Below are 25,852 nucleotides of genomic sequence, written 5' to 3' on the forward strand. Positions count from 1 at the left end.
GATTCATAATTTGTGGATACTATTCTAAAAATAAAGTGCACAATTTAGTCTTAGGAATCTGACTCAAAAGGACCATGTTTGCCAGTTTATAAGAAAACTGGATGGTAAGCATATCCTCAACCCATAGAGGGCGTTCAAGTCGTTACTGGACGTAAAACGAGAGGAAGATGTGAGCCATAATCACAACTACCAGTAAATATCCTTTTCTTTTGCTGTTTTTTTTATCATTTGCATTATTGCATTTAGTGGTGTGATTTTGTATTTAATAATTATTTGTTTTCTTTTACTGTTTGCTTTTTCTAATCACTATTTTCTTTTTCTTTTTACTGTTTGCTTTTGAATTATTGAGTTATGAGCTTGAAATGCAAGTTATGCAACCTAAGAGGGGGGTAAATTGGGATTTTAAAACTTATACAAAACAATTCATACAACAATTTAATCTATTTTCTTAATCAAATAAAAAATAATAAATTAAATAAAGCACAATAATAAAAGAGTAAGGGAAGAGAGAGCAAACACAATAATTTTTACGTGGTTTGGCAATCCCCACCTATGTCCACGCCTCCAAGCCAACCAAGCTCAAGGATTTTACTATCCAAGCCTCCCAAGGCTTCAAGTTCTTTACAATTGACTTCCAATATGTTAATAAACCTTTACAACCAAGATATTATCTCTGAATCTCTTCACTCAAGTGTTTCTCACACTTATACACTCACAAATTTGATGAGAAAATAAAGATTACAACAAAGAAACTCTTTTTAAGAGTGGATATACAAATTATAGCACAATGATAATTCAATATATGAAGATTTGTGAAATGGAAGCTCAATATATGTTATATACACTTGTTTATACTTGCAAAAGTCTTAAAATTGATGTTGGAGTTGAGTTTTTATAGATAAAACCTGAAAACTAGCCGTTATAGGCAAATTCGAGCAAGCAAGCAGTTAGCCGCTTAATTTATCTCGCTCCCTGCTTTAGAATAGTAAAGTTACCGTTAAATTTGAATATTGCTACAGTAATACTGTTAATAAAATTACTATTTTTCTCAAAACTTTCTATAATTATACAATGGCCCAAAACGTATAAAACTTTACAAAAAAGTATAATTTCAGAATTTTTAAATAATACTAGTTATTCCCAAAGCTTTCTAAAATTGTGATATGGCCCAATACATGATAATTTTTTAAAAATAGTCATTTTCAAAATTTAACAAAATACTTATAAATTTCAAAGTTTTCAAAACGTTTTCAATTTAGTCCAAAATTTGAAAATGTGAAGTTTTCCACATGCGGCTAGCCGCTAGCCCTTAGGAGGTTAGCCGCTAACTCTCTATCCACTTACGATATTTGCACTCAGGCCCTCAAACTTTTATAAATTATAGTATGGCCTAAAATATTTCAAAAGTTTGCAAATAAGTCGAATTTCGAAATTCAAAACAATACTTATTAAAATCAAATATTGCAAAACTTTTTCATTTTAGTTCACATCTTGAAGAATAACTAACTTCATAAAATTCTTAGCTTATACTTGTAAAACTTTTGATTTATGAAAAAATAATGATTTATTAAACAAAATCTTGAACTTCTCAAATGCTAAACCATTTATATATTAAATCATCCCGGTTTTACAAAAATTGTCGCAATAGTGAGTCTGTTGAGCTCTAAACTTTATTCTTGATTGCGCCGTTGTCCGTTAAGTGTCTTGAACTTGATTTCACGCGATTCACTTCATCATAAATATTTTCCTTCAAGAACTAGTGAAATGTGAATACAATATTTTTCAAATCATTTAAGACATATGTTTGTTATCATCAAAATTATATGATGTATAGCCCTTTAGGCTAATTGAGCTTTACGTGTCATTTGACAAATATGCCAACCCATTTACAACTGTTTCTCATTATTTCAGTCACCAAGATCTTTAAATATGAGCTCGTTTTTCAAACACTCACAACTTTTTGAAAGATTATTCCAATGGTAACATCTTCGAGTAAACAATATAAAAACATTTGGGAGCTTTCTGGGTTTCACTATGGAAAGTACAAGGAGTTCGTTCAGACAGTTGTAGATCTTGGTCATGTTATAGCAGAGAGGAACCTACACTTTGCATATGGAGGAGGTGAACGAGGGTTATCAAGGCTTGTCTCAGAAGTTGTTTTTACTAGTGAAAGCTAAGTACTAGGCGTTATTCCAAAAGCCATTAAACCTCTAGGATGCCTGTCTGGCCCACCAATTAGAGTAGAATTAGTGGTATCAAGTATGGAAGAGAAAATATCTAAAATGTTAAATCATGCTGATATTTTTATTCTCTTACTAGGAGATCTTGCAACTCTTGAGGCACTGATTACATTTGCATCTTGGGCACATTTGAACATTCATAAAAAACCCATCGACTTGTTAAATATTAATAATTTTATGATGGCTTGCTAACTTTTATTAACCATGCAATTAGGAATCATTTTGTTCCACACTCTGTATAAAACTATTGATTTGTGCTTCTTCTGCGAATGAGTTACTTGATCTTTTACTAGCTTATACACCAGAGCCAGATCCCAAGACTTACGCGCTGGATTGGTCGACTCATAATGGTAGCAGTAGCAGTAGTAAGAAGTGCAAATTAGATTTAACTCTACGTTTGTAAATATTTTCTGTTGCAGTGTTCATGTGATGTCTTTTAAACTTTTCCTCTTTCCTTTTAAAACATTGAGGACAATGCCTCGTTCAGGTTGAGGAGAGGGATTAATTGATAATTGTGGAATGTCTTAGTCCTGGTGATGTTTTTACAAGGTTTTACTGTAAAGACTAACTTTGGACTAAATTTGAGTTGAAGATGGATGGATATGGAGATTGCAGTACCTCTAGAAACGCATCTTCTTAATCTTAGAGTTTTATTAAAAAAGATGTAACATTTGCTTGTTTTTTGTCATCTTCTTTTAAGCTTCTGTATTGAGTTCAGGTGAGATCTCCCCTTCTTCTTCTGTTGTTATATATATATATGTGTATATATATATATATATATATTGTATGCATATATGTAAAACTCTAAAATGTTGAGATAATGTTTAGATTAGGTTGGGGTGGGGGATAATTGACGTGTGTTTTTAAATATGTGTGTTTGTTTTTCCCTTTTTCTTTAAAAAAAAAACCAATTTTTTTTGTCTAGGATGGTTGTGTAAAGAGTTACGACTTTTGAGACGCATCCTAATAGTTATGTTGTGTTATATTTTGATTTTGAAATTCATAGTAAGTTGTTTTTTTTTTCATTTTCTTTGAATTACTCAAATTTTTGAACTCTCCAATTGGTTACTAAGTCATTTAATTGTTTATCATTTAACAAGTATTGTTGAATCATTCTTCACACACACACTATGACATATACTAGTGGGTTGTAAGTTCAAATTTTTATAGCATTTAGTTCTTTTGATTTATTAGGAATAATATCTAAGGTAGTAGAAAATGTATATTGCCAAAAATAATTTTGAATGTGTTTAATTTTGCTATATCTAAAACGCGAGTAATTAAGTTCGTAGGGTGTTTCAACATCTAGTGCCCTAAGACCAACTGGTCTGGGAGTCACTGGCCTAAAGCTCGCTATATGAGTTATAGATATATTGTTTGCTTATTTATTAGAAACTCGAGTAATTAAGTCCGTAAGGGTGTTTCAACACCTATTGCCCTAAGGCCAACTGGTTTAGGAGTCACTGGCCTAAAGCTCGCTACATAGGTTAAAAATTTAATGTTTTAAAATTTATGTGAATAATCTACTGCCTAAAGATAGAATTTCTAATGAATTTTGGAACGAAAATGTTGTTTTTCTTTTAATGAAACGCCATAAATATTGTGTTAATTACTTGATTATAAAAAAAAGTTCGATGATATTCTGGATAATGTGCACAAAAGAAGGTTTGTTGCTCTGCAAGCATTTTAGTTTTCTTTGTCCCAGTTGTTCTTCTGTTGGTTTTTGCGCTGTTGATTTAGAAAATTTTAAAAGACTTTTTGTCCTCTCATTTAGATGTAATTTTCTTTTTCTTTTTCTAATCTTTATAATCAATAAAGCGACCCCTCGTTCTGCTGAGGTTTGCCAAGAAGAAAGAAAGTGACAACCGGGCTGGAGCTCCGGTGTATGTTTTAGTGAACTTGTTTGATCCCGGTAGTACAAGATAAAATCGATGAAATTAAAATGAATATACTCACATAGTTATCGGAAGACAAATTACTTAAGAGTGTAGCTAAGTTACATTATATGTTAACTACACAAAATATGTACTTAATGTAATTCAAAACATGTTAACAATTTAACAATAATTAAATTTTTGGGAGCCACTCTTGGGTTGATGTAAGTTATATATAATGTAACTTAACTTGACTCTTTATAAGTACTATGTCATTACCTAATTATAGTGCTATACACTCCTTATTTAATGCTTTCTTGAAAAAATTGCAGAAACAATATAAAGAAGATAAATTTCAATATATTATTAATTTATGAGCACAAAGACTTAATTTATATAAGTATTTGAAAGATGAAAAAAGAAATAATACAACTAACATAATTTGAAAATAATATTGATTAACAAAGATTTAGTCAATCAAATTTTATGTTGATTTGTAATCAATCTTTTTTAATCAGTAATTAAGATGGAGACAATCAATTATTTAATTGAATTTTTTTTTGTTTTCATCAATATTGTTTGATTCTTATCATCCCCAACTTGCCTTAAAAAATTGCAAATCGTTGATTTTTATTTCTAGTCTCATCCAATTGTCACGTAACAAATTAGGAAGCATTCCTTTGAAGCTTGTCTAGAAAATTTTTAAATTGTTTTCATGTATTTTTTTTTAAGATCGTGAAAAATCACAAGTAATTCAATTTCATTGATCAAGGAATTCTTTTAACATGAAAACCAAAACTTTGATCGTTTTAAAGAAAATCTTCACTCAAGAATTTTATCTTCATTCTTTTGATTTTGTCATAGAATTCTTTCATTTAGAAAGCCATTCCATTGATCTTGTCAAGGAAACTATCGATTTTGAGTTTTTTTTTTCATTCCCTTTTTCTTTTGACGTCATATCCTTTATGATGGTGTTAAGGTTAGTTAATGGTGGGTCAAACAGCTTTTTTTTTTTCCTGAAGAAATTGAAGAACAATTAAAAGGCAACTCACATCTCACACTTTTAGACCACCATGCTCTCGAAACCTGTCATTTACATGGTGGCTAAGCCTAAACTCACCAATTTAGGGACTCTCAAACCATGCTATGATACTATGAAAACTTTTTAGCAACAATATAAAGAAGGTAAGTTTCACTCTTATTGATTCACGGGCACAAAAATTAAATCTATACAAGTATTTGAAACATGAAAAAGAAATGATATAATTAACATAATTTTGAAATAATGATTGATTAAAATAATTTAGTTAATGAGTTTTGAGTAGTGCTACACATCTCAAATTATTTATCTCCAAAAAACTATTCCAAATGATATTGCATTCATTAATTGATCAATGAGGATAATACAATTTATTCACTTAGATAATGTAAAGAGATGCCAACCAATCAATGAATGTTATATCATTTTGGACGGAATTTGGAATAAAAAATTTAGGATGTCTATCATTACTCATTAGTATTTATGTTGATTTACTATTAATCTTTCTTAATTAGTAATTAAGATTGAAATAATCGATCATGTAATTGACTGCTTTGTTGCCATCAATATTATTTAATTCTTATTTTATTTTTTACTTAATAAAATCTCTTTTCTTAAAGATTAGTTGTTATAAGATGATAATCGAACAAAATTGGTCAAGATATATGATTTCCCTATAATATTTTATGTATTTTTACATCATTAATAGTGAGTTTATTATAAATCATAGATTTAAATCTTTTAATTTTAATCATTCATTCAATATAATGGATAAATAATTAATTAACTAAAAGATATCATGTAATTTATAGGTTGCTAGTAAATTTCTTATCCTTCCAGCTACAATTAATTTTTAATGAAATTAAAGCATTTCTTTATGAATGGATGAGACAGTATCAAACAATTTCTTGAGCTCTAGATCCAGCGCCTAGTACAATTGATGAAACAATAAATCAATATCAATCGTATAGCTTAAATCAATACCAAAATGCAATGGAATAAGCAATACTTGAGAACAACTTAATTTTAAATAAAAGAGCTTAAAATATTTTATTTTGTTATATCTCTTTTTATTTTTTAAATTTAAAATCACTTGTTTAACCGATTTGTTAATCGGTTATATCATTTTAGAAATAATTAATTTTTTATTAAAAAATAATTTAAACTGTTAATTAGATTGCACGGTACATATTTTTTTATATTGTTAATACTATAAAAAAATTACAACATCATGAATAGATCCATCAACTTACTAATGAGATAGCCACTTTGGCCGAGTGGTGGACCATACTCTTAAAGTTAACCATGATTATGAGGACAGTGGTTCGAGTCTCTATGGACTCACCCACCTTCAATTAAGTATAATTGTGTGGAGTTAATTTGTAAGTTTTTCTCCCTAGCGAAATGCAAGTGGAGTGCATTTCGCAGAGATATCCCTCATTTATGAGGATTATTTATCTGGACATGTATTTTATATAATTTAATGTAATAATGTAAGTTCTAATTATATATTTGATTGTAAATATTAATGTAATGATTTGTTGTAATAATAATTATAAATATTTGTGTAATATAATAATTTGATTTGTAATCAATATTTAAAAAACAAAACTTAATAATAAGATGCCGTAACGCGTTACAAAACCGCGCCTTGTGTCGAATAAGTGACGAAAATGTGATCTAACCACAAGAGGGCACAAGACGAAGGGAAACCACCACACATTTTAGTTGAGAAAATTTAATGTAGTCTAGAAGTTTCACTCACGTTAGCGGCACAAACAATCATTATAGTACTTCGCTCTATGTATAATTGACTGGTAAAAAAAACAAAAAAAAAGCAAACGAGTGGTTATTAAATGGGAAATTTACAAAAATAATCATAAAACTTTTGCTATTTCCACAATTAACCCTATAAACTTTTTTTTATCAACATTAGCCAAACACACGCTTTTCTCCCCAAATTACCTTTGTTTACAAACCAAAAGCAACTTTCTTTCTCCCCTTTTATCAAACCAAACGCATCTTTGCACTCTTGAATCATCACCGGCGACAGCAAAAGGCAACGATAAACGCCGACGGCGAACGGTAAAAGTGAAATTCGATCATAATCCATCCGGATCCAACACCAATCGGCATCACTGAGTGGTATCAATTATTATCTGAACTTGCGAGAGAGTTTCAGTGTGGTTTGTCACGGGCTGCGTAAAACTCTACGATTGGAGGTTAACTCACGCATGCGGGCTCGCTTAGTACTCAAGGTGGGTACACTTAGAAGTGGGGTTGACTTAGAAATGGGCCGCCAACATAACAAGCCATCCGGGGTGCGCTTAGCAAACCACCCACCAAGGCCCAAGATCTAGAACTCTCTACATATTACTCATTCACTAGAACATTCTAGGACTCACCACTTGGGTCCCTAAATATTTTGCCACTTGTAGTAGAGTTCTCTAGAATTAAGCACTCCACCCCCTATAAATAGGAGTGAGCACCCATCATGTTCATAACCACCAACACACCTACACAACACACCTAGCACACTAGCACACAAGCTCTCTTGTACAAACACCCTTGTAATCTTTCTAAGTGTATATAATACAATCACATTCGGCCATCTTACTCTTGCTTCCCATAACATTTTCTCCAAGTGTGTGTGTTTGACTTGTTTGGGGAGTAATCAAGGCTTACTTGGCGACTCACGCGCTAAGGTCGCTCAAGCGCCGCACATGACTTTTCTGCGCAAAATTATCATCCCGCGACAAGTGGTATCAGAGCTACGGTTTGCACCCACACGCAAACTAGTTCATAGACGATGGCCAATCCTTCCAGCACATTGCTAGAGGGCACACTCGGTGCGGAGGTACCGGAGCAAGCTCGTGGCCGTGAGGAGGGAGGACGCGGACAACCAAAGTCCCGAGGTAAGTCCAAAGCCCCTTCTATGGATGCATTGGAACCTCGTGTTGCCACGCTCGAAACTTTAATGGCTGCTGTCCAAGACACCATTGATACATTAGAGGAGCGAGTCGATGGCCTTGAGGGTGAGTATGGCGAATTCACAGCAGCCACCAAAGCCCTCATGCAAGACCAAACCGACTCCCTTCGAGGGGAGTTCTGAGCGTTCCATGACGAGCTGCTCAATTTGCGTAGCTTTGTGCAAAATGAGTTGCGTGCAGTCCGTGCGGAGGTCGATGAGGTCCGCTCGGATTGGGCTTGGCACAAGCGCACACTCATGCCTAGTCCAGCTACGGTTCCCGCAAGCTCGAGTGATGCGCACCGCATTGACGTGCCCAAGCCCGATACTTATGATGGTGCGCGCAACGCTATTGTGGTGGATAACTTCCTCTTTGAGCTAGAGCAATATTTTGATGCCATGGGTGTTCGTGACAAGGCATCAAAGGTAGGCACTGCCCCTACATTCCTCTGAGGTGTCGTGCAACTATGGTGGCGGCAGAAACATGGTGAGATGGGCAAGGGCATTTGCGCCATCAACACATGGGCCGAATTTCAGCAAGAACTCCGCAAGCATTTTGCCCCAAGCAATGCGGAGAAGGAAGCACGAGCGCGGTTACGTCGGCTCAAGCAAATGGGTAGCGTCCGCGATTACATCAACGACTTCACCACCCTTATGCTTGAGATTTCCAACATGTCCGATAAGGACTCTCTCGTCTACTTCCAAGACGGCCTTAAAGATTGGGCCAAGACGGAGCTTGATAGGCGTGGCGTACAAACTCTCGACGACGCCATTGCCATTGCGGAATCACTCTCCGATTACTCTGCCCAGCCCAAAGACAAGAGGCCTAGCCACGGCAAAGGTGGGGGAGAGGGCCGGAAGGACAAGAGCCGCAACCGCAAGGAATGGGGATAGAAAACGCCTCCAAGCAGCAAGAGCGGACAAAGCAAGACAGAAAAACAGCAGCCGCCTAAGCCTCGAAGCCCATGTTTCATTTGCAACGGCCCTCATTGGGTGCGTGATTATCTGGAGAAAAAGTCGCTTAGCGCCCTCGCCGCTCAGCTCAAGGGCGACTCTCCATCGACACCGGAAGAACCCCAACCTAGAGTGGGTTCCCTCAAACGCCTTGGCGCACTCGAAAGCCGTCCGCCCACAGCCACGAGGAAAGGGCTCATGTATGTGAGTGCCACAGTCAATGACCAAGCTGTTCGGGCATTGCTCGACACTGGAGCCACACACAACTTCATCTCGGAAGAAGAGGCTAAGCGCCTAGGCCTAAAGGTGATGAAGGACGGAGGCACAATGAAGGCGGTAAACTCACCCGCCAAGCCCATTGCGGGCACCGCACAAGGAGTGCGCGTTACTCTTGAGACGTGGAGCAGAAAGCTCGACTTCTCGATCGTGCCCATGGACGACTTCAAGATGGTCCTCGGCATGGAGTTCTTCGACCGAGTCCATGCGTTCCCACTGCCGGCCACGAACTCCCTAAGCATCCTCGACGGGAGTATGGCGTGCATGGTCCCAGCCGAGCGCTCGAAGACCACGAACAAGGCGCTCTCCGCCATGCATTTCAAGAAGGCTTTTCGGAAGGACCCTAGCTTCTTGGTCTTCATCCGGGAGGTGAATAATGAAGAAGATCGAGAAGACTTGCCAAGCCAAGCCCCTCCGTTCATCCAAGCCGTCCTCCACGAGTTCAAGGACGTTATGCCTCCGAAGCTCCCGAAAAAGCTCCCACCAAGTCGAGAGGTGGAACATGAGATTGAGCTAGAGCAAGACGCGAAGCCGCCAGCCTTAGCGCCTTACCGCATGGTGCCACCTGAGCTAGAAGAGTTGTGGAGGCAACTCAAGGACTTGCTTGATGCGGGCTACATCTGCCCATCCAAGGCTCCGTTCGGTGCACCCGTACTCTTTTAAAAGAAGAAGGATGGATCTCTACGCATGTGCATCGACTATCGGGTGCTCAACAAGATTACAATCAAGAACAAGTATCCGATTCCCTTGATCGCGGACTTGTTCGATCAACTCGGCAGCCCACGGTACTTCACCAAGCTCGACCTACGGTCCGGGTACTACCAAGTATGCATCGCCAAGGTTGATGAACCAAAGACGGCGTGCGTGACCAGGTATGGCTCCTTCGAATTTCTTGTTATGCCGTTTGGTCTTACCAATGCACCGGCAACATTTTGCACTCTCATGAACAAAGTCCTCTAATCGTTTCTCGACTGCTTTGTTGTGGTGCACTTGGACGACATTGTGGTATACAACACCACACTTGAGGAACATGCCCAACATTTACGGCAAGTTCTCCAAGTACTACGCAACAATGAACTCTACCTCAAAGTGGAGAAGTGCTCGTTTTCCCAATGAGAGGTGGAGTTTCTTGGCCACAAGATAGCGGACGGGAAACTCATGATGGAGGACTCGAAAGTAAAGGCTATACTTGAATGACAACCTCCCACCAATGTACTCGAACTCCGATCTTTCCTCGGATTGGTGAACTATTACCGCCGCTTTATCAAAGGGTATTCGGCTACAGCAGTACCCTTGACCGAGCTATTGAAGAAGTACCGCACGTGGCATTGGTCCAAGGAATGCCAACGAGCTTTCGGGGAGTTAAAGAAGGCTATCTCCAAACAGCCCGTCCTCGCACTTCCGGACCATACAAAGCCATTCGAAGTTCAAACGGATGCATCCGACTTTGTCATAGGCGGAGTACTCATGCAAGAAGGCCACCCTATAGCATTCGAGAGCCGGAAGCTTAACGACACAGAACGCCGCTACACCATGCAAGAGAAGGAGATGACAGCCATTGTCCATTGTCTACGTGTGTGGCGACACTACTTACTTGGCTCACACTTCGTGATCTTGACGGACAACGTAGCCACGAGCTACTTCCAAACACAAAAGAAGTTGAGCCCCAAGCAAGCTAGGTGGCAAGACTTTCTTGCGGATTTGATTATAGGCTCGAGTGCAAGCCCGGAAAAGCCAACGTTGTTGCGGATGCTCTAAGCCACAAAGCGGAGTTGGCTACACTTAGCATGAGCCAGCCGAAGTCTGATCTCGTCACACGCAACAAGGAAGACCTCCAACAGGATCCGTTAGCGAAAAACTTGTTGGGAAAGGTGCTTGAAGGAAAGACGAGACGATTTTGGCAAGAAGAATGCATCCTCCTCACCAAGGGAGATTGATTATTTGTGCCAAGGTGGGGAAATTTACGGCGAGAGGTGATCAAGGAGTGCCATGACTCGAAATGGGCTGGCCACCCCGGAGTAGAGCGCACGACTGCACTCGTCCAAGCCTCCTACTTTTGGCCACACATGAGAGATGACATTGAGGCCTACGTGCGGACATGTCTCGTGTGCCAACTAGACAAGGCGGATCGCCAACTTCCAGCGGGACTGTTGGAGCCCTTACCAACAGCATCAAGACCATGGGAGAGTGTCACCATGGACTTTATCTCGGCTTTACCCAAGTCCGAGGGGTGCGGAAGCATTATGGTGGTAGTCGACCGTTATAGCAAATATGCGACTTTCATCGCTGCACCAACCGATTGCAAAGCGGATGAGGCTGCCCACTTATTCGTCAAGCACATCATCAAGCTTTGGGGAGTTTCGAAGAGCATCGTGAGTGACCAGGATCCACACTTCACTGGACGCTTTTGGATGGAGCTCTTCAAGATGTTGGGAACCGACCTCAAGTTCTCAACAAGCTTTCATCCGCAAATGGATGGACAGACCGAGCGTATCAACAGCCTACTCGAGATGTATATTAGACATTATGTAGTGCTCACCAGCGAGATTGGGCTAAGTTGCTGGACGTTGCCCAATTCTTATACAACCTACAACGGAGCGAGGCTACGGGCAAGAGTCCATTCGAGATCATCATGGGATTTCAGTTGAGGACGCCCAACGCCATAGCTTCGACCTATGAAGGAAAGAGCCCAGCAGCACACAAACTCGCTCGCGAATGGCATGAAGAAGCGGACATCACGCAACCATATCTTGACAAGGCCGCACGGAGAATGAAAAAGTGGGCTGACTCAAGGAGATGCCATGTCGAGTACAAGGAAGGCGACCAAGTGATGGTGAAGCTCTTACCCCAACAGTTCAAGACGTTGCGGAAAGTCCACAAAGGGCTAGTGAGGCGATACGAAGGGCCTTTCGAAGTGTGGGCAAAGTCTCCTACCAACTCCAACTTCCACCAAGACTCAAAATCCACCCAGTCTTCCACGCGAGCTTGCTCAAACCATACCACGGAGATGCGGGAGATCCAAGCCGAGGCAAGTCAAGACGTGCCCCGACTGCCGTTGTCACCGCATCTGACAAGGATGTGGAGTACATCCTTGCGGATCGAGTAATCCGAAGACGGGGCATACCGGCTTACAACGAGTACTTGATGAAATGGAAGAACCTCCCCGAGAGCGAAACAACATGGGAGAGCGAAAATGACCTTTGGCAATTCGCGGCAATTTGCGGAACATGTACAGCTCTACAAGCACAACAACACGACGAGGACGCCACGGACTTAGGTGGGGGAGGATTGTCACGGGCCGTAAAAAACTCTACGATTGGAGGTTAACTCGCGCATACAGGCTCGCTTAGTACTCAAGGTGGGTACACTTAGAAGTGGGGTTGACTTAGAAATGGGCCGCCAACATAACAAGCCATCCAGGGTTCGCTTAGCAAACCACCCACCAAGGCCCAAGATCTAGAACTCTCTACATATTACTCATTCACTAGAACATTCTAGGACTCACCACTTGGGTCCCTAAATATTTTGCCACTTGTAGTATAGTTCTCTAGAATTAAGCACTCCACCCCCTATAAATAGGAGTGAGCACCCATCATGTGCATAACCACCAACACACCCACACAATACACCTAGCACACTAGCACACAAGCTCTCTTGTACAAACACCCTTGTAATCTTTCTAAGTGTGTATAATACAATCACATTCAGCCATTTTACTCTTGCTTCCCATAACATTTTCTCTAAGTGTGTGTGCTTGACTTGTTTGGGGAGTAATCAAGGATTACTTGGCGACTCACGCGCTAAGGTCGCTCAAGTGCCGCATGGGACTTTGCTGCGCAAAATTATCATCCCGTGATAGGTTGCTTGCTGTGAGTCGTGGGACAATCTGCCTCAAGCTTCGTGCGACAGGTGCCTGTCGCACGAAGCTTGGTGCGTCAGGCATGAAGCTATTAAATGATCAGATTGAAACTTGGACCATTATCTTAATATTGTACCTGCTAAACCAGGCTGGTGTCTTTCAAACTTGTAAGTTGGAGGGAATCTTATGATTGCTTCTCGCATGCCTTGGAAAACTTTGCCTGCTTTCATCTCTGCCCGGAGCTGATCTTTTTCTCTCAGCTAATCGAAGCATCTTTGGGAAACAAAGTCTCTTGCTTCATCGTAAGATATTCCAAAAAGTCTATAGTTCAAATCACCAAAAAAATATAGCCATATCTACTTCAGCTAAATCAGGCTTTGTTTCTTCAGTATTCAGAGTAGTAGTAGTCTGAGGAAGCACCAGAATAGCAGTAAACCATAGCGTCATAGAGAGGACTAGAATATGAAAGGCTGGAGACTAAGATGTTATGAGTAAAATAAATCAGAACAAGGACGTACATTTGAAGTCTTCATTATGTTGACGGCAGTTGAGACACCAGCTGCAGCAAAAAGCACCAATGGGAAGCCAAAAAGTAAAAATAAATATGTGCAGAAGGCAAGAGAGCAATACAAAAACAGGTATGGCACCATACCAAATGCAGAATTAAGTGTACTTGTCGATCTACTGAAGACCATATTTCTATATATGTGATCATAATCAACATTCCTACGGTTGACAGCTTCCAAGTGTGCTGCTAGGTGATAGTTCATAAAGCAAATAGTCTTGTCGTAGACTCTGATTCTCAAACCTACCCCTCCCTGTGTGGCCAGAAGTAGTGGTGTCAACATATCTTTCGTTTATGATAGAAGGGATTACGATTATATCACCTAAGCTTCAATAGTGCATTATGCAGACAAGTGTTCTTTTTCTTCGGCATGTAAATCACGGTTCAAGACTTACTTGCATATAATCATTTGGATCACATAGGCAAAACAAAAAGCTGACAGCATAAAATAAATTTTGGTTTCAATGTGTCGCACGAAGCTATGTGCGACATGCGCCTGTCGCACGAAACTTGAGGCATATTGTCCAACGACTCACAACAAGCAACCGCACTGAAACTCTCTCGCAAGTTTAGAAAATAACTGATATCACTCAGTGATGCCGATTGGTGTTGGATTCGGATGGATTATGATCGGATTTCACTTTTACCGTTCGTCGTCGGCGTTTACCGTTGCCTTTTGCCGTCGCCGGTGATGATTCAAGAGTTCAAAGCTGCGTTTGGTTTGATAAAAGGGGAGAAAGAAAGTTGGTTTTGGTTTGTAAACAAGGGTAATTTGGAGAGAAAAGCGTGTCTTTGGCTAATGTTGATAGAAAAAGTTTAGAAGGTTAATTGTGAAAATAGCAAAAGTTTTATGGTTATTTTTGTAAATTTCCCTTATTAAATGCACATGTCAATTTCTTTGCGTGCATAATGTGTAACCTATGCTAGAGAGAACTTTTTTTTTTTAAGGGTGGGCCAGTTGAACGTATGAATTTATTTTCTACTGATTTTTTTAATTAAAATTTTTATTATATAAATATTTTTTAAAAATTATTTAATTAACTGTCTCTTATCTTTCTCATTTCAATTTCATAAATTCTTATCAATTTATTTAAATGTATTCTTTTACCTATAAATAATTGATATCACTAACAAAAGGTGAAAATAAATAGAAAGAATAAAATAAATATCACTCATCATTTAAAAATAAATATCAACAAATTTTTATCAACCATAAAAGTTTGTCAATATAGAAATTAATTTTTACCAAGCACAAAAACCTATGAAAATCAAGAAAAAGAATTCTCATATATAGAAAAAATGAAATAGAAATCGTGATATACTAAGAAAGAACAAAAAATAAATTTAAAAGAAAGTAAAATTAAGTGTTTAGTTTGTAAAATATGAGAGTAGAGAGAGAGAATATGCAATTGTAAGTAGGACTGCACATTATCTAGTTTGGTTTGATTCAGCCTAGGAACCAAACTGAACTGAAACCAATCAGTTCTTTAAAACTGGAACTAAATATGAACCGAACTGAACTGAAGTTTTCGGTTCGGTTCGATTGAGTACGGTTTTGAAATCTGGTTCATTTCGGTTTGATTCTAGTTTTGATTAGCTTGGACCAGGATCATGAAGCCCTTTTGTTAGTGATTGTTCCTCATTGATTTCAGATCGAAGCTTGTATTAAGCTCTAATAATTAGGCATCAAAGTGAATAAAACTAAAAGAAATAAGCAATCTTGATTCATTCAACCATTTATTATTTTGTTTATAAAGCACCCAACAAATTAAACTACATCTATGAATCCCAACTCACAAAATTAAGGAAAAAGGTGTGAAATAAATTATTGAGCATGACAGTTGCTACAAGCATACTTAAAATCAATTCAATTGAAAACAATAGCCTCTCCACGAACTTCATGAAATCTATGTGGATGTTTCAGATAATTTGTAATTGTGAACCTCGCGTTTCCATTTGCTTCCAAGTCTTTCCATCAAAATCAATTTAATTTAAGGAATAATCAATGAACATATAAAAAAAGTCAACACAAGTTGCACAACTCCACCAGCGCGATAGCTTCGGTAAGCTGCCAATGGCACGAGTGTGACGAACATGAGGCAAGGCTGACATGAGCGCAACGAGATGAACTACGACAGGCTGGCTGTGGTGACGGCGACAAGTTGACACCAGCACAACAGTAACAACGACAAGCTGATACAAGCGCGACAGCAATGACAACAGACTGGCTGATAAGTGACGGTGGTGGATGTGTGTGTGTGTTGGCGAAAGTGAGAGAGATGGTGAGGGTTTTTGTGTGTGAAAAAGATGAAGTGAGTGCAGATGTGTTAGTGTGTGTGAGTTGTGAGAGAGGTGGTGTGTGTGCGTGAGAGAGATTTTAGCGTTTAGAATTATTTTACTTATTTATATTTTTTATTTTAATATTTATTTAGTTTTAAGTGAAAGAACCGATTTGTTCGACGGTTCAGTTCGGTTTTGAGCTTAATCGAATGCAAACCAATTTAGTTCGCAAATTTTCAAATTATTTGGCTTTTGTCCTTAGAACCGAACTAAATTGAAATTTTTTAGTTCAGTTCGGTTCGACAAAAATCGAACCGTCTACCCATCCCTAATTGTGAGGTGTAGAGAGAAAGATATTGGTGAAGGAAATTTTAAATTTTTAATAATGAATTTATTTTTTAAAATGGGTGTAGAGAGAAATTTATTATGACTTTATTTTTTTATATAAAAGAGTGGGGCTATTTTTTAAAAATGAATTTATTATATATTCTTATTAGACCTTGATATATAAAAATTTTACTATAAAATAAACACGAGAAAAAGTTTGCAATGAATACAGAATATCAATATTAAAAATAAGCTTTAAAAACCAAACCTTAATACTAAAACAAGTTTGAATAGGCCTCCAAAATATAAAATATCCGTCCAACTAATTTTTAGGTAATGTAGATTCCAAAATACCGGAGTCTAACAAATGGATAAGAAATCAATTACGGGAAAGTGAGGATCTAAATAATAATAAGAAAAAAATGGCATTTTCTAATAAATAAACAACAAATTCACAAAACCACTCAACTAAAATGGCCAGAGCTTCAAGTCCTCAGAAAGTATTGTAAGAGTTTAGTTCCTTCTTTAGTTATGAAAAATAATTAAGTGAAAACAGTCTTCTCTCTTTCAAAATATTCGAGGGTAAAATCTAGTAATTGTCTGATTGTAAATATTAGACAATTAGAAAGGCTAAAATATGGGCAGTGTTATATAAGATTTATGGTGCGTTTACTAAACCGAAATTAGAATGGGCTAGAATAAGAAAAGGTTGGAATCAGAATGAACTAAAATGGGAATGATAAATGGGAATTAAAATAACTTGTTACTTAAGCTATAGGAATCGAAATCGGAATGAGCTCCATTCCCATTAATGTGTTTAATTTATCCTAGAATCAGAGTGGACTATTTTAAATTGCTAAAATATCCTTTGTTAATTGTTATCCCTAATATTATTGGTATCTATTATAATATTAACAATAATAAGAATAAAAATAATATTAAAACTGAAAATAATAATAATATAGACAATAATGATAGATTAACATAATAATTAAAATAATAAAATAAATAAATTTTTATAATAATGATAATAGTGACAACAAAATGAAGGATAATAATAATACTAATAAAATTAATAGATTATGAAAATGATGATAATGATGATGATGATGATGATTATTATTATTAATATTAATATTATTAAATAATAAGGGACCTATGTGTAAATATTACAACATTCACAGGTGTAATTATATAAAATTTGTATAGATCAAAATGAACAGATGGCAAACTTTTCCCTGTAAGTTACCATCCGATTCCACATTAGTAATAAGCAAATAAATTGAAATTAAAATAATAATAAATTGGCGGTGACGAATTCCTCTCCATCAAAGGCTGGTTTCATCTCGGTTCGTGGATGTGCTCGTGTTGACCATTTTAGTTTTCACCGCTCGTCTTCACTGCCGATTTCAAGCTCCTCGTCACTAGGGATGGCAATGGATTGGATCTAACCCAAGATCCACGTGATCTAAATTCAATCGGATTGGATTTGAGTTGATTTAAAATAAATTTGTATCGAATTTGAATATTGATGTCTGGATTTAAGACGGATTTGAAGTAGGTCTGGATCTTTCTTAATATCTAAATCCATATCCATATCCACTCATCTTTTAATTTAATTTATTTTAAAAGTTTCTTAACAATTGTGGAATTATAATGATAATAAATTTTATTCATAGCATATTAGTGATATTTACCATGCATTTAAACTCTTAAAACTTAAAGGTTAGTTTTGTAAATTTAAAGGTCAGCCAGCTCTAAAGAATGTACATGCAATATTCAAATTGCAAGCCGAGTAATACAACTTGACAATTTATTTTATTATATTGGTCAAATAGTTTTTAAGGAATATAGTTATTAATATATTTCATAATAAAAATAATAAACGACTGAGTATAAATCATATTTAATTTATATGTCATTATCTAATATTATAGGAATGAGGGTGGATGTATCGTGGATATTAGAATGATGAAGGAGACAATAAAATATTAGATTGATTTTACTCCTGCAATTACTTTTAAAAGATATTTTATTATCTTTCTTATTTGTTGTTTTGGTGTAAAAGTATAAGTTACAATATTTATTATATTTTTTAGAAAAATTATATAATTTATTTGTTATCAATACATTTTAACCTTCAATTTTTAATCTAAAAAACTATTACTTTTTAATTGCTGAGTTTTAGAATTCATGACGGATCTATAGCATATTTGAATTTTAATTTTTTTTCACATTTGGAGCAGATATAGATATTTATTTCTTTTTTGGATCTAGATATGGAACGAAAAATATGGATTCATGACGGATCTGGAGTAGATAAAAATTTTGATTTTTATTATAGATCTGGATTTGGAGTAGAGTAGATCCAACTCATATCTACCCCATTGTCATCCCTAAGAGGAAATCAGTAACGACTTCTTCATAGCCAACAAACTGGATATGACGATGATGATGATGATGGTTGATTTTGGCAGCAACAGTGACAAGACACGGTGATGGCATTCGGCTTGGTGGAGCTATGATGAGAGGAGTATCGTGGCTTAGGGATTTGGCCTTTTATTTTTTATTTTTTTTTATTTTTTTTGGTATTCATATTTTTTTCATTTAAAAAGGGATAACTTGGAAATATTGAAATGTTAATAGGGTAAGAACATGAAATCTTAGGAGGGGGAGATTCATTCCCAACCCCTTGGAAGCCAATTTCTCATTCCCTATTTCCAAATTCAGGTAGGCCCCATGATTTTGATTATGATTCTTATCTTCGTTTTACGAAATAAACACTGTCAATAATTGCAATTCCGAATTCCGAATCCCTAATCGAAGAATTAAACACACTATTAATGTAAATGGAGCAGAGATCTCTCGAATAAACTAGTTTCAGTAATTGCTCAGCAGCCTTCTCCCTTTTGAAATTTGAGGGTAAAATCTGATAATTGTCTTATTGTAAATATGATACTATTAGAGAGAATGTAATCTAGACAGTACTGTAAGATTTAATATAAATGGAGTAGACATGCCTCAAATAATCTAGATCTAGTAATTATTTAATGTAAATAGAGTAGATATCCCTAATAATTGTTTTACGTATATGGTGTAGATATCTCTTCAATAAACCAATCACAATATTTGTGTAATTATAGATATCAATATTTATCGTAAATTAGTTCTAATAATTATCTATTTATAAATATTAATAATAGTCGATGTTAGTTTCAATAATTATCTATTTATAAATATTAATAATAGTCGATGTAATCTTAACACTAGTCTCGTAATAGATTTGATGTTGCTGATGGTCATAATAAATGTTCAGAAAAAAAATGACATATTATAGGAAATAAAAGACAAACGCATTGGCTTCTTGCTTTGCCAGTCAACCTGCAACTATGAATGAGAACCATAGCTTTTGGCTGTTTGGTTCAATGAACTTGTTTATGTTCCTAAACACGTAATAAATCCATTTGAAAGAGTATATTAATTGACAATACACATACCAAACTATACTCCTATTTAATGCTTTCCTCTGCACAGTGGAATATGTGATTTTGATGTAGTACTAAACCACGTGAAAATGTGGAAAATTATGTATGGTACAAAGACAAGTCAATAGCATAAATAATCGTTTATTCTCTAAGTTTTTATTTAAATTTTTTTTAATTCTTATATTTTAAAAATTATCTCAAGAAATTCTTATTTTAAATATGATATATTTTTATCCTTATTTTTTTGACAACTTTTCTAAAAATATCCTTGCAATAATCTTTATAAAAAGAAAAAAAATGTTAATTTATTATATTAACCATATAAGTAAATAAAAATTAATGTAGAAATTTCTATTATTATTTTACTTTTAAGGTTAATTTGGTTTTCGTAAATAGAAATTATTGTAAAAATTATTGCATGAAGATTATTGTAAAAGTAAAGAAAAAGTAATGGCAAGAGTGTAACATATTTAATAGTAGGAAGTTTACCCATTTCAAATTACATGTGCATTTTATTTTTAAAAAATTAGTAGACAAACAGATAAAAACATTGTTGATTAGCAGGAGCTTTTGTAGTAATTAAATATGTCATGTTATTACTAATGGGTTGTATTATTTCCAATTTTTTGAAGCACGGCAAAAGATTTTCATTTTCATGCAATGAATAACAAAGAGTCAAATTTCTCTGCGTTCATACGTGGCCATAAAACACCACGAGAAAAACGTTATTCATAAGCAGTATTCATCAACTTCTCTACTTATAAATTGCCTTCAAATTACACGACAGAAGCCCAATATAATTCACTCTAACACTTGTTTCAGCATGTCTTCTCTTGATCACTCTATTCCTGTGCCAGCAATCAGTAGAGCATTTGAAGTAGTGGAGAGCAGTAGTAATAATAAAACCGCAACTCATAGTATTAATGTTAATGAAGATGATGGAGATGGTGTTTTCTTAACTTGGCAAGATCTGTGGGTTACGGTTCCCGATGGTCAGAAAAAAGGCAACAGATCAATCCTTCAAGGTCTTACTGGCTACGCAAGACCTGGGGAGCTTTTGGCTATTATGGGTCCTTCTGGTTGTGGAAAATCTACTCTTCTTGATGCTTTAGCTGGTATTTAAATTTTTTATAACCACTATTTTTTTTTTTTGCCAAGTAATTGTGTTTGATTTCTAAAGGAATGAAAAATAGCTAAGCTATCAAAAAAAAAAAAAATTAGTATTTTTTTGCCAAGTAATTGTGTTTTTCTAGTTTATGCATAATTTTAACATGAAATGCAAAAAATTAAAAATTAATTATAAAATAGAGTAACACTTATCAAACATCAAACAACTCAACTTCTTTCTTGCATATGTATATGAATTTGAAACTCCAAGCTTCTTATTTCTTTTGAAAAAATTCTATCACCTAAATAGTAGTCACTCATTAATTAAATACAAATTACATTCATCTTATTTACATATATATCTCTGTGTGTGTACAAATAATTTTTAACTCATGTTTAAACACTTTATTATGTTTTAATATAGGATTTAAATCTAATGTTGAGCTGAGTTATGCTCAACTTTATATAATTTACTATTACAAATACATGTTTAAAGACATATAAGATTAAGATTTAAATTAATTTTATACTATTATCTAACAATTATTAATTATATTTTTTAAAAAAATTAATAAAAAGCTCAACTTAATACTGAATCTAAATGCTTTAATTGAAGGCTTGCAATTTTGTCAAAATTTACATTAAAATTGTGTAAATTGAACATACCCGAGATATAAACGAATCAAACCTCCCGGGCCCCCGAGTTTTCAACCTTTTTTTTCGCTACTTATGATGGTGGGCCCCACTCTGTCGATCTTTTTATTTCTTACCCCACTTTATCAATTGTGGACCCTCCATATTGGCCTTTTTCTGATTTATTTTTATTTGTTATGGTTTGGTCAACGTTGAAGAATTTAAGAAAAATAAAATAAATTGCACAATCGAAAGGTCGATGCTGTGATTACAAAGCAGCTTTCGTTATGTCATAACTATTTTACAGTTTTCTCTGGGAATTCTTGTTACAGTTTTATTAATTCGTTTTATCACAACACCAAATTTTCCGTTAAATTAATTAAGTTGTTCGTTAGATTAACAACGGATTTCATATAAATTAAATATAACAAATAAATTTTAATACTTGCAACAAAAATTTGATAGATCCTGACACAAGTTATTCTAGTTAGATTTTTTAAAGTTACATTTCTTATAACTTATAATTAAGTTTCTTAGTATAAAAATGAGTAATAAAATAGTGAGGCCAAGTAAACCAGTGGGTGAATTTTACTTAAAATGTAACTTACTGAGATTGATTCTAGTGTGAGGACAACTTCAAATAAATTTAGTGAGGACATCTTGAAATAAATTTAATAGACATATATCTTTTTACCCCCAGCTGGTGCCTGACAAAGGTTTTCTTTCTAGCAATTTTATTTATGATTGCAAAATTAATTTGTATTTTACTCGTCCCTCTATTTTTTCTAAAAAATTTATTTTAAAAAAAATTAACAGACATGCATGTATTTCGCAGGAAGACTAGGATCGAACACAAGGCAAGCAGGAGAAATTCTAATTAATGGGCGAAAACGGGCACTGGCTTATGGAACCTCGGTACAAATGTTACCATTAGCATAATTATTTAACTACTTTTTAAATTTTTGTTTAGCATTCAATTTTCGGATTCATATCCAGATTTTTTTTAAAAAAATATATATTAAGAATTGGTCATAGTAGTAGTATTCTGATAATGTGAATGTCTGGATTTTACAAAATTCGAATTTGAATTAAATCAGAGTTATAGGTTATTGTATAATTTTGATTCTAATTTAAATCTGAATTTTATAAAACTCGGACGACCGTACGACTTAGTAATACAATTTCCTCTATTTAATTCAATATTCTAATTTATTCTGAATTCGCAAATTAATGATGAACTCAGGCATATGTGACACAAGATGACGCTTTGATCACTACACTGACGGTTAGTGAAGCAGTGTACTACTCAGCTCAGCTGCAATTGCCGGACACGATGACCAAATTACAGAAGAAAGAAAGAGCAGAAATGACAATAAAAGAAATGGGGCTACAAGATGCCATGAATACAAGAATTGGAGGCTGGGGAGCTAAAGGCCTTAGTGGTGGTCAAAAGAGGAGAGTTAGCATTTGCATTGAAATGTTGACTCGACCAAAGCTTCTATTTCTTGACGAGCCAACAAGCGGACTTGATAGTGCTGCTTCATACTATGTAATGAGCAGGATTGCTAAGCTTGATCAAAGAGATCATGGAGTGGGATCAAGAACAATGATAGCATCAATCCATCAACCTAGCAGCGAAGTTTTTCAGCTTTTTCACAACCTTTGCCTTCTTTCTTCCGGTCAAACTGTCTATTTTGGTCCAGCTTCTGCGGCAAATGAGGCAAGTTCATTTCCCCACAATGTTCAGAACCCATCAAAACCTCGGTGCTGCCAAAAAGAAAAAAAAAAATAAATAACTTTCACCTTTTTAAACTTAAACTACTATACCTATAGAAATTTGGATTGATCCACAGGGAGTTAACTATTTTAAGGCTAAAATAGTAAAATGAAAAGTGTAATTTTTTTAACTAACATAAGGTTTTGATAGTTTTTGAAACATGATTAGAGAACTGATTGGCTTAATTACTAACATCATTTTCCCAAATAAAACTTTAACTAACGTGCTTGTTTGCTTTCAATTACATGCAGTTTTTTGCTTTGAATGGCTTCCCTTGCCCAGCCCTCCAGAATCCATCTGATCACTTTCTTAAAACTATAAACAAAGATTTCCAGAAGGTAAGCTTTTTTTCTTTATTGTATACTTGCTTGCATGCTTGCTTGCGCGCTTTTAGGTGAAGTGACTTATCCAATTCAACACAAACCTGACAAAAAGAAAAAAAAAAAAAGTTAACGAAAGATCTTATAGGCTTTTGTTATCAACAGGATATCGAAGAAGGTTTAGCTGGAGTAATACCGACCGAGGAAGCAATTGATATTCTTACAAAATCTTATAAATCCTCTGACAACTATCTGCAATTGCGAAGCCAGGTAGCTGAAATATGCAAGGCACAGGTGAGCAGACAAACAAAATTATTCGATTACTTTCACACCTTATGAGAACTTTGAAAAAACAAAAAAAAGAATAGTGTGAGCACCACCAAACAAAGAGGCTGAAACCCACGCCACCGTGCCCCTGGGGCTACATTCCTTATGACTATCTCAATGAAAAAAAAAACTATATAAATAAAGATTGACATTGAAAGGAATTTACATGATCACATCAATTCACATGCGTTACAGGATTCTGGAGCTCTGGAGAAAAAGAGTACCCATGCTGACTTTCTCACTCAATGCATAGTTCTCACAAGCAGATCTTTTGTGAACATGTATCGTGATCTAGGTTACTACTGGTTTCGCCTAGGTGTTTATGTCTTATTGGGAATAGGTCTTGCGACTGTATTTAGCAATCTTGGGACTGACGATAATTCAATTCAGGTGAGCATAAAATCTATTTTTATTAATCACTGTGAATTACCAGAGATTCATTATTTTGTTCTGATTAATTAATTAATTTCAGGCAAGAGGTTCGCTACTCATGTTTGTAGCTTCATATCTAACCTTCATGACCATTGGTGGATTCCCTTCTTTTGTTGAGGACATGAAGGTACGTAAGCATACCCATATTAGAATTTTGTATATCTCTTTTCGTTAAAAGCACTAAATTTTTCTCTTACTTTTCATCTGAGACTAAATTTGCGTGTGTGTGTTTGGGTGTGTGTATACAGGTATTTGAGCGAGAGAGACTAAACGGGCACTACGGTGCCACTGCGTTTGTGTTTGGCAACACATTTTCTGCGCTGCCATACTTAGCTCTCATTTCATTGATTCCTGGAGCGATAGTTTATTACCTTCCGGGACTTCACAAAGGATATCAACACTTCATATACTTTGTTTTGTTATTGTTTGCTTGCATGTTGCTCGTCGAGAGCCTAATGATGATCGTTGCAAGCTTGGTGCCCAATTATCTGACGGGCATAATAACAGGAGCTGGAATTCAAGGCCTTATGATATTAGGCGGCGGATTTTTTCGATTGCCAAATGATCTTCCTCATCCATTTTGGAAATACCCATTATATTATATTGCTTTCCATAAATATGCGTACCAAGGAATGTTCAAGAACGAGTTTGAAGGTCTGAAATTTGACAACAATCTAGATGGCGAACAGGTTTTGAGAGATAAATGGCAACTGCAAATGGGATATTCTAAGTGGGTTGATCTTGCTATCTTGTTTGGTATGGTGGTTTTTTATCGACTTGTATTCTTGGGAATCATCAAGACAGTTGAAAAGATGAAGCCTGTGGTTAAAGCTTTTATGTCTGTGCCCATGAAACAAACAACTCAAATCATGGAAAATCCGTGTGCTACACCTCCACAAGAAGACAAAATATTTTACCAGTGATCGTGAACAAACGACTCTTCGGATATTCGCTAGTTCAACTAGTAAAATTGCTCGAAGTAGGTACAAAAACTCTGTTCTCATGGGTGGAAGAGGAATAATTTAATTAGGAAGCATATTTTAGCTTTGAAACATCCTTTAACTACTTTTATTATTGTATTTTTGTATGATCAAGATTTACTTCTTTATCTTTAATTTTTATTTGTCGACTATTAATTATAAAGTTTCTATAAGCTTATAGATATGAGATTATGATCCTGCTTGAGATTGCAGTTGAAATGTTATTAGTAACTTGTTTAATAAATTTTGACAAAAATGACATTTAGTAAATTTTTTAAAAGTTGGTTATTTTAAAAAAATTTCTATTTTGACTACAGTTTTTAAAGACAAGTGGAGAGTTGTTTTTTATAAGTAACTTATTAAATAAGTCACCACACATTTTTAAAGTTACTCTTATAATCTTAATCTT

The 25,852-nt window shown here is 35.5% G+C and overlaps 1 protein-coding gene across 1 annotated transcript; it reads left to right on the forward strand.

Moving 5' to 3' along the window:
• Window positions 1-20,576: 20,576 nt before the first annotated feature.
• Window positions 20,577-25,578, forward strand: LOC127899146 (ABC transporter G family member 1-like). Its single transcript, XM_052432177.1, has 8 exons — window positions 20,577-20,982; window positions 22,443-22,522; window positions 22,851-23,327; window positions 23,636-23,722; window positions 23,870-23,998; window positions 24,227-24,421; window positions 24,504-24,590; window positions 24,712-25,578. The coding sequence occupies exons 1-8, from the start codon at window positions 20,691-20,693 to the stop codon at window positions 25,384-25,386; spliced, it is 2,022 nt and encodes a 673-aa protein (XP_052288137.1). The 5' UTR covers window positions 20,577-20,690; the 3' UTR covers window positions 25,387-25,578.
• The last annotated feature ends 274 nt before the right edge of the window (window positions 25,579-25,852 follow it).

Source organism: Citrus sinensis, chromosome 8, assembly GCF_022201045.2.
Source record: "Citrus sinensis cultivar Valencia sweet orange chromosome 8, DVS_A1.0, whole genome shotgun sequence".
Lineage (NCBI taxonomy): Eukaryota > Viridiplantae > Streptophyta > Magnoliopsida > Sapindales > Rutaceae > Citrus > Citrus sinensis.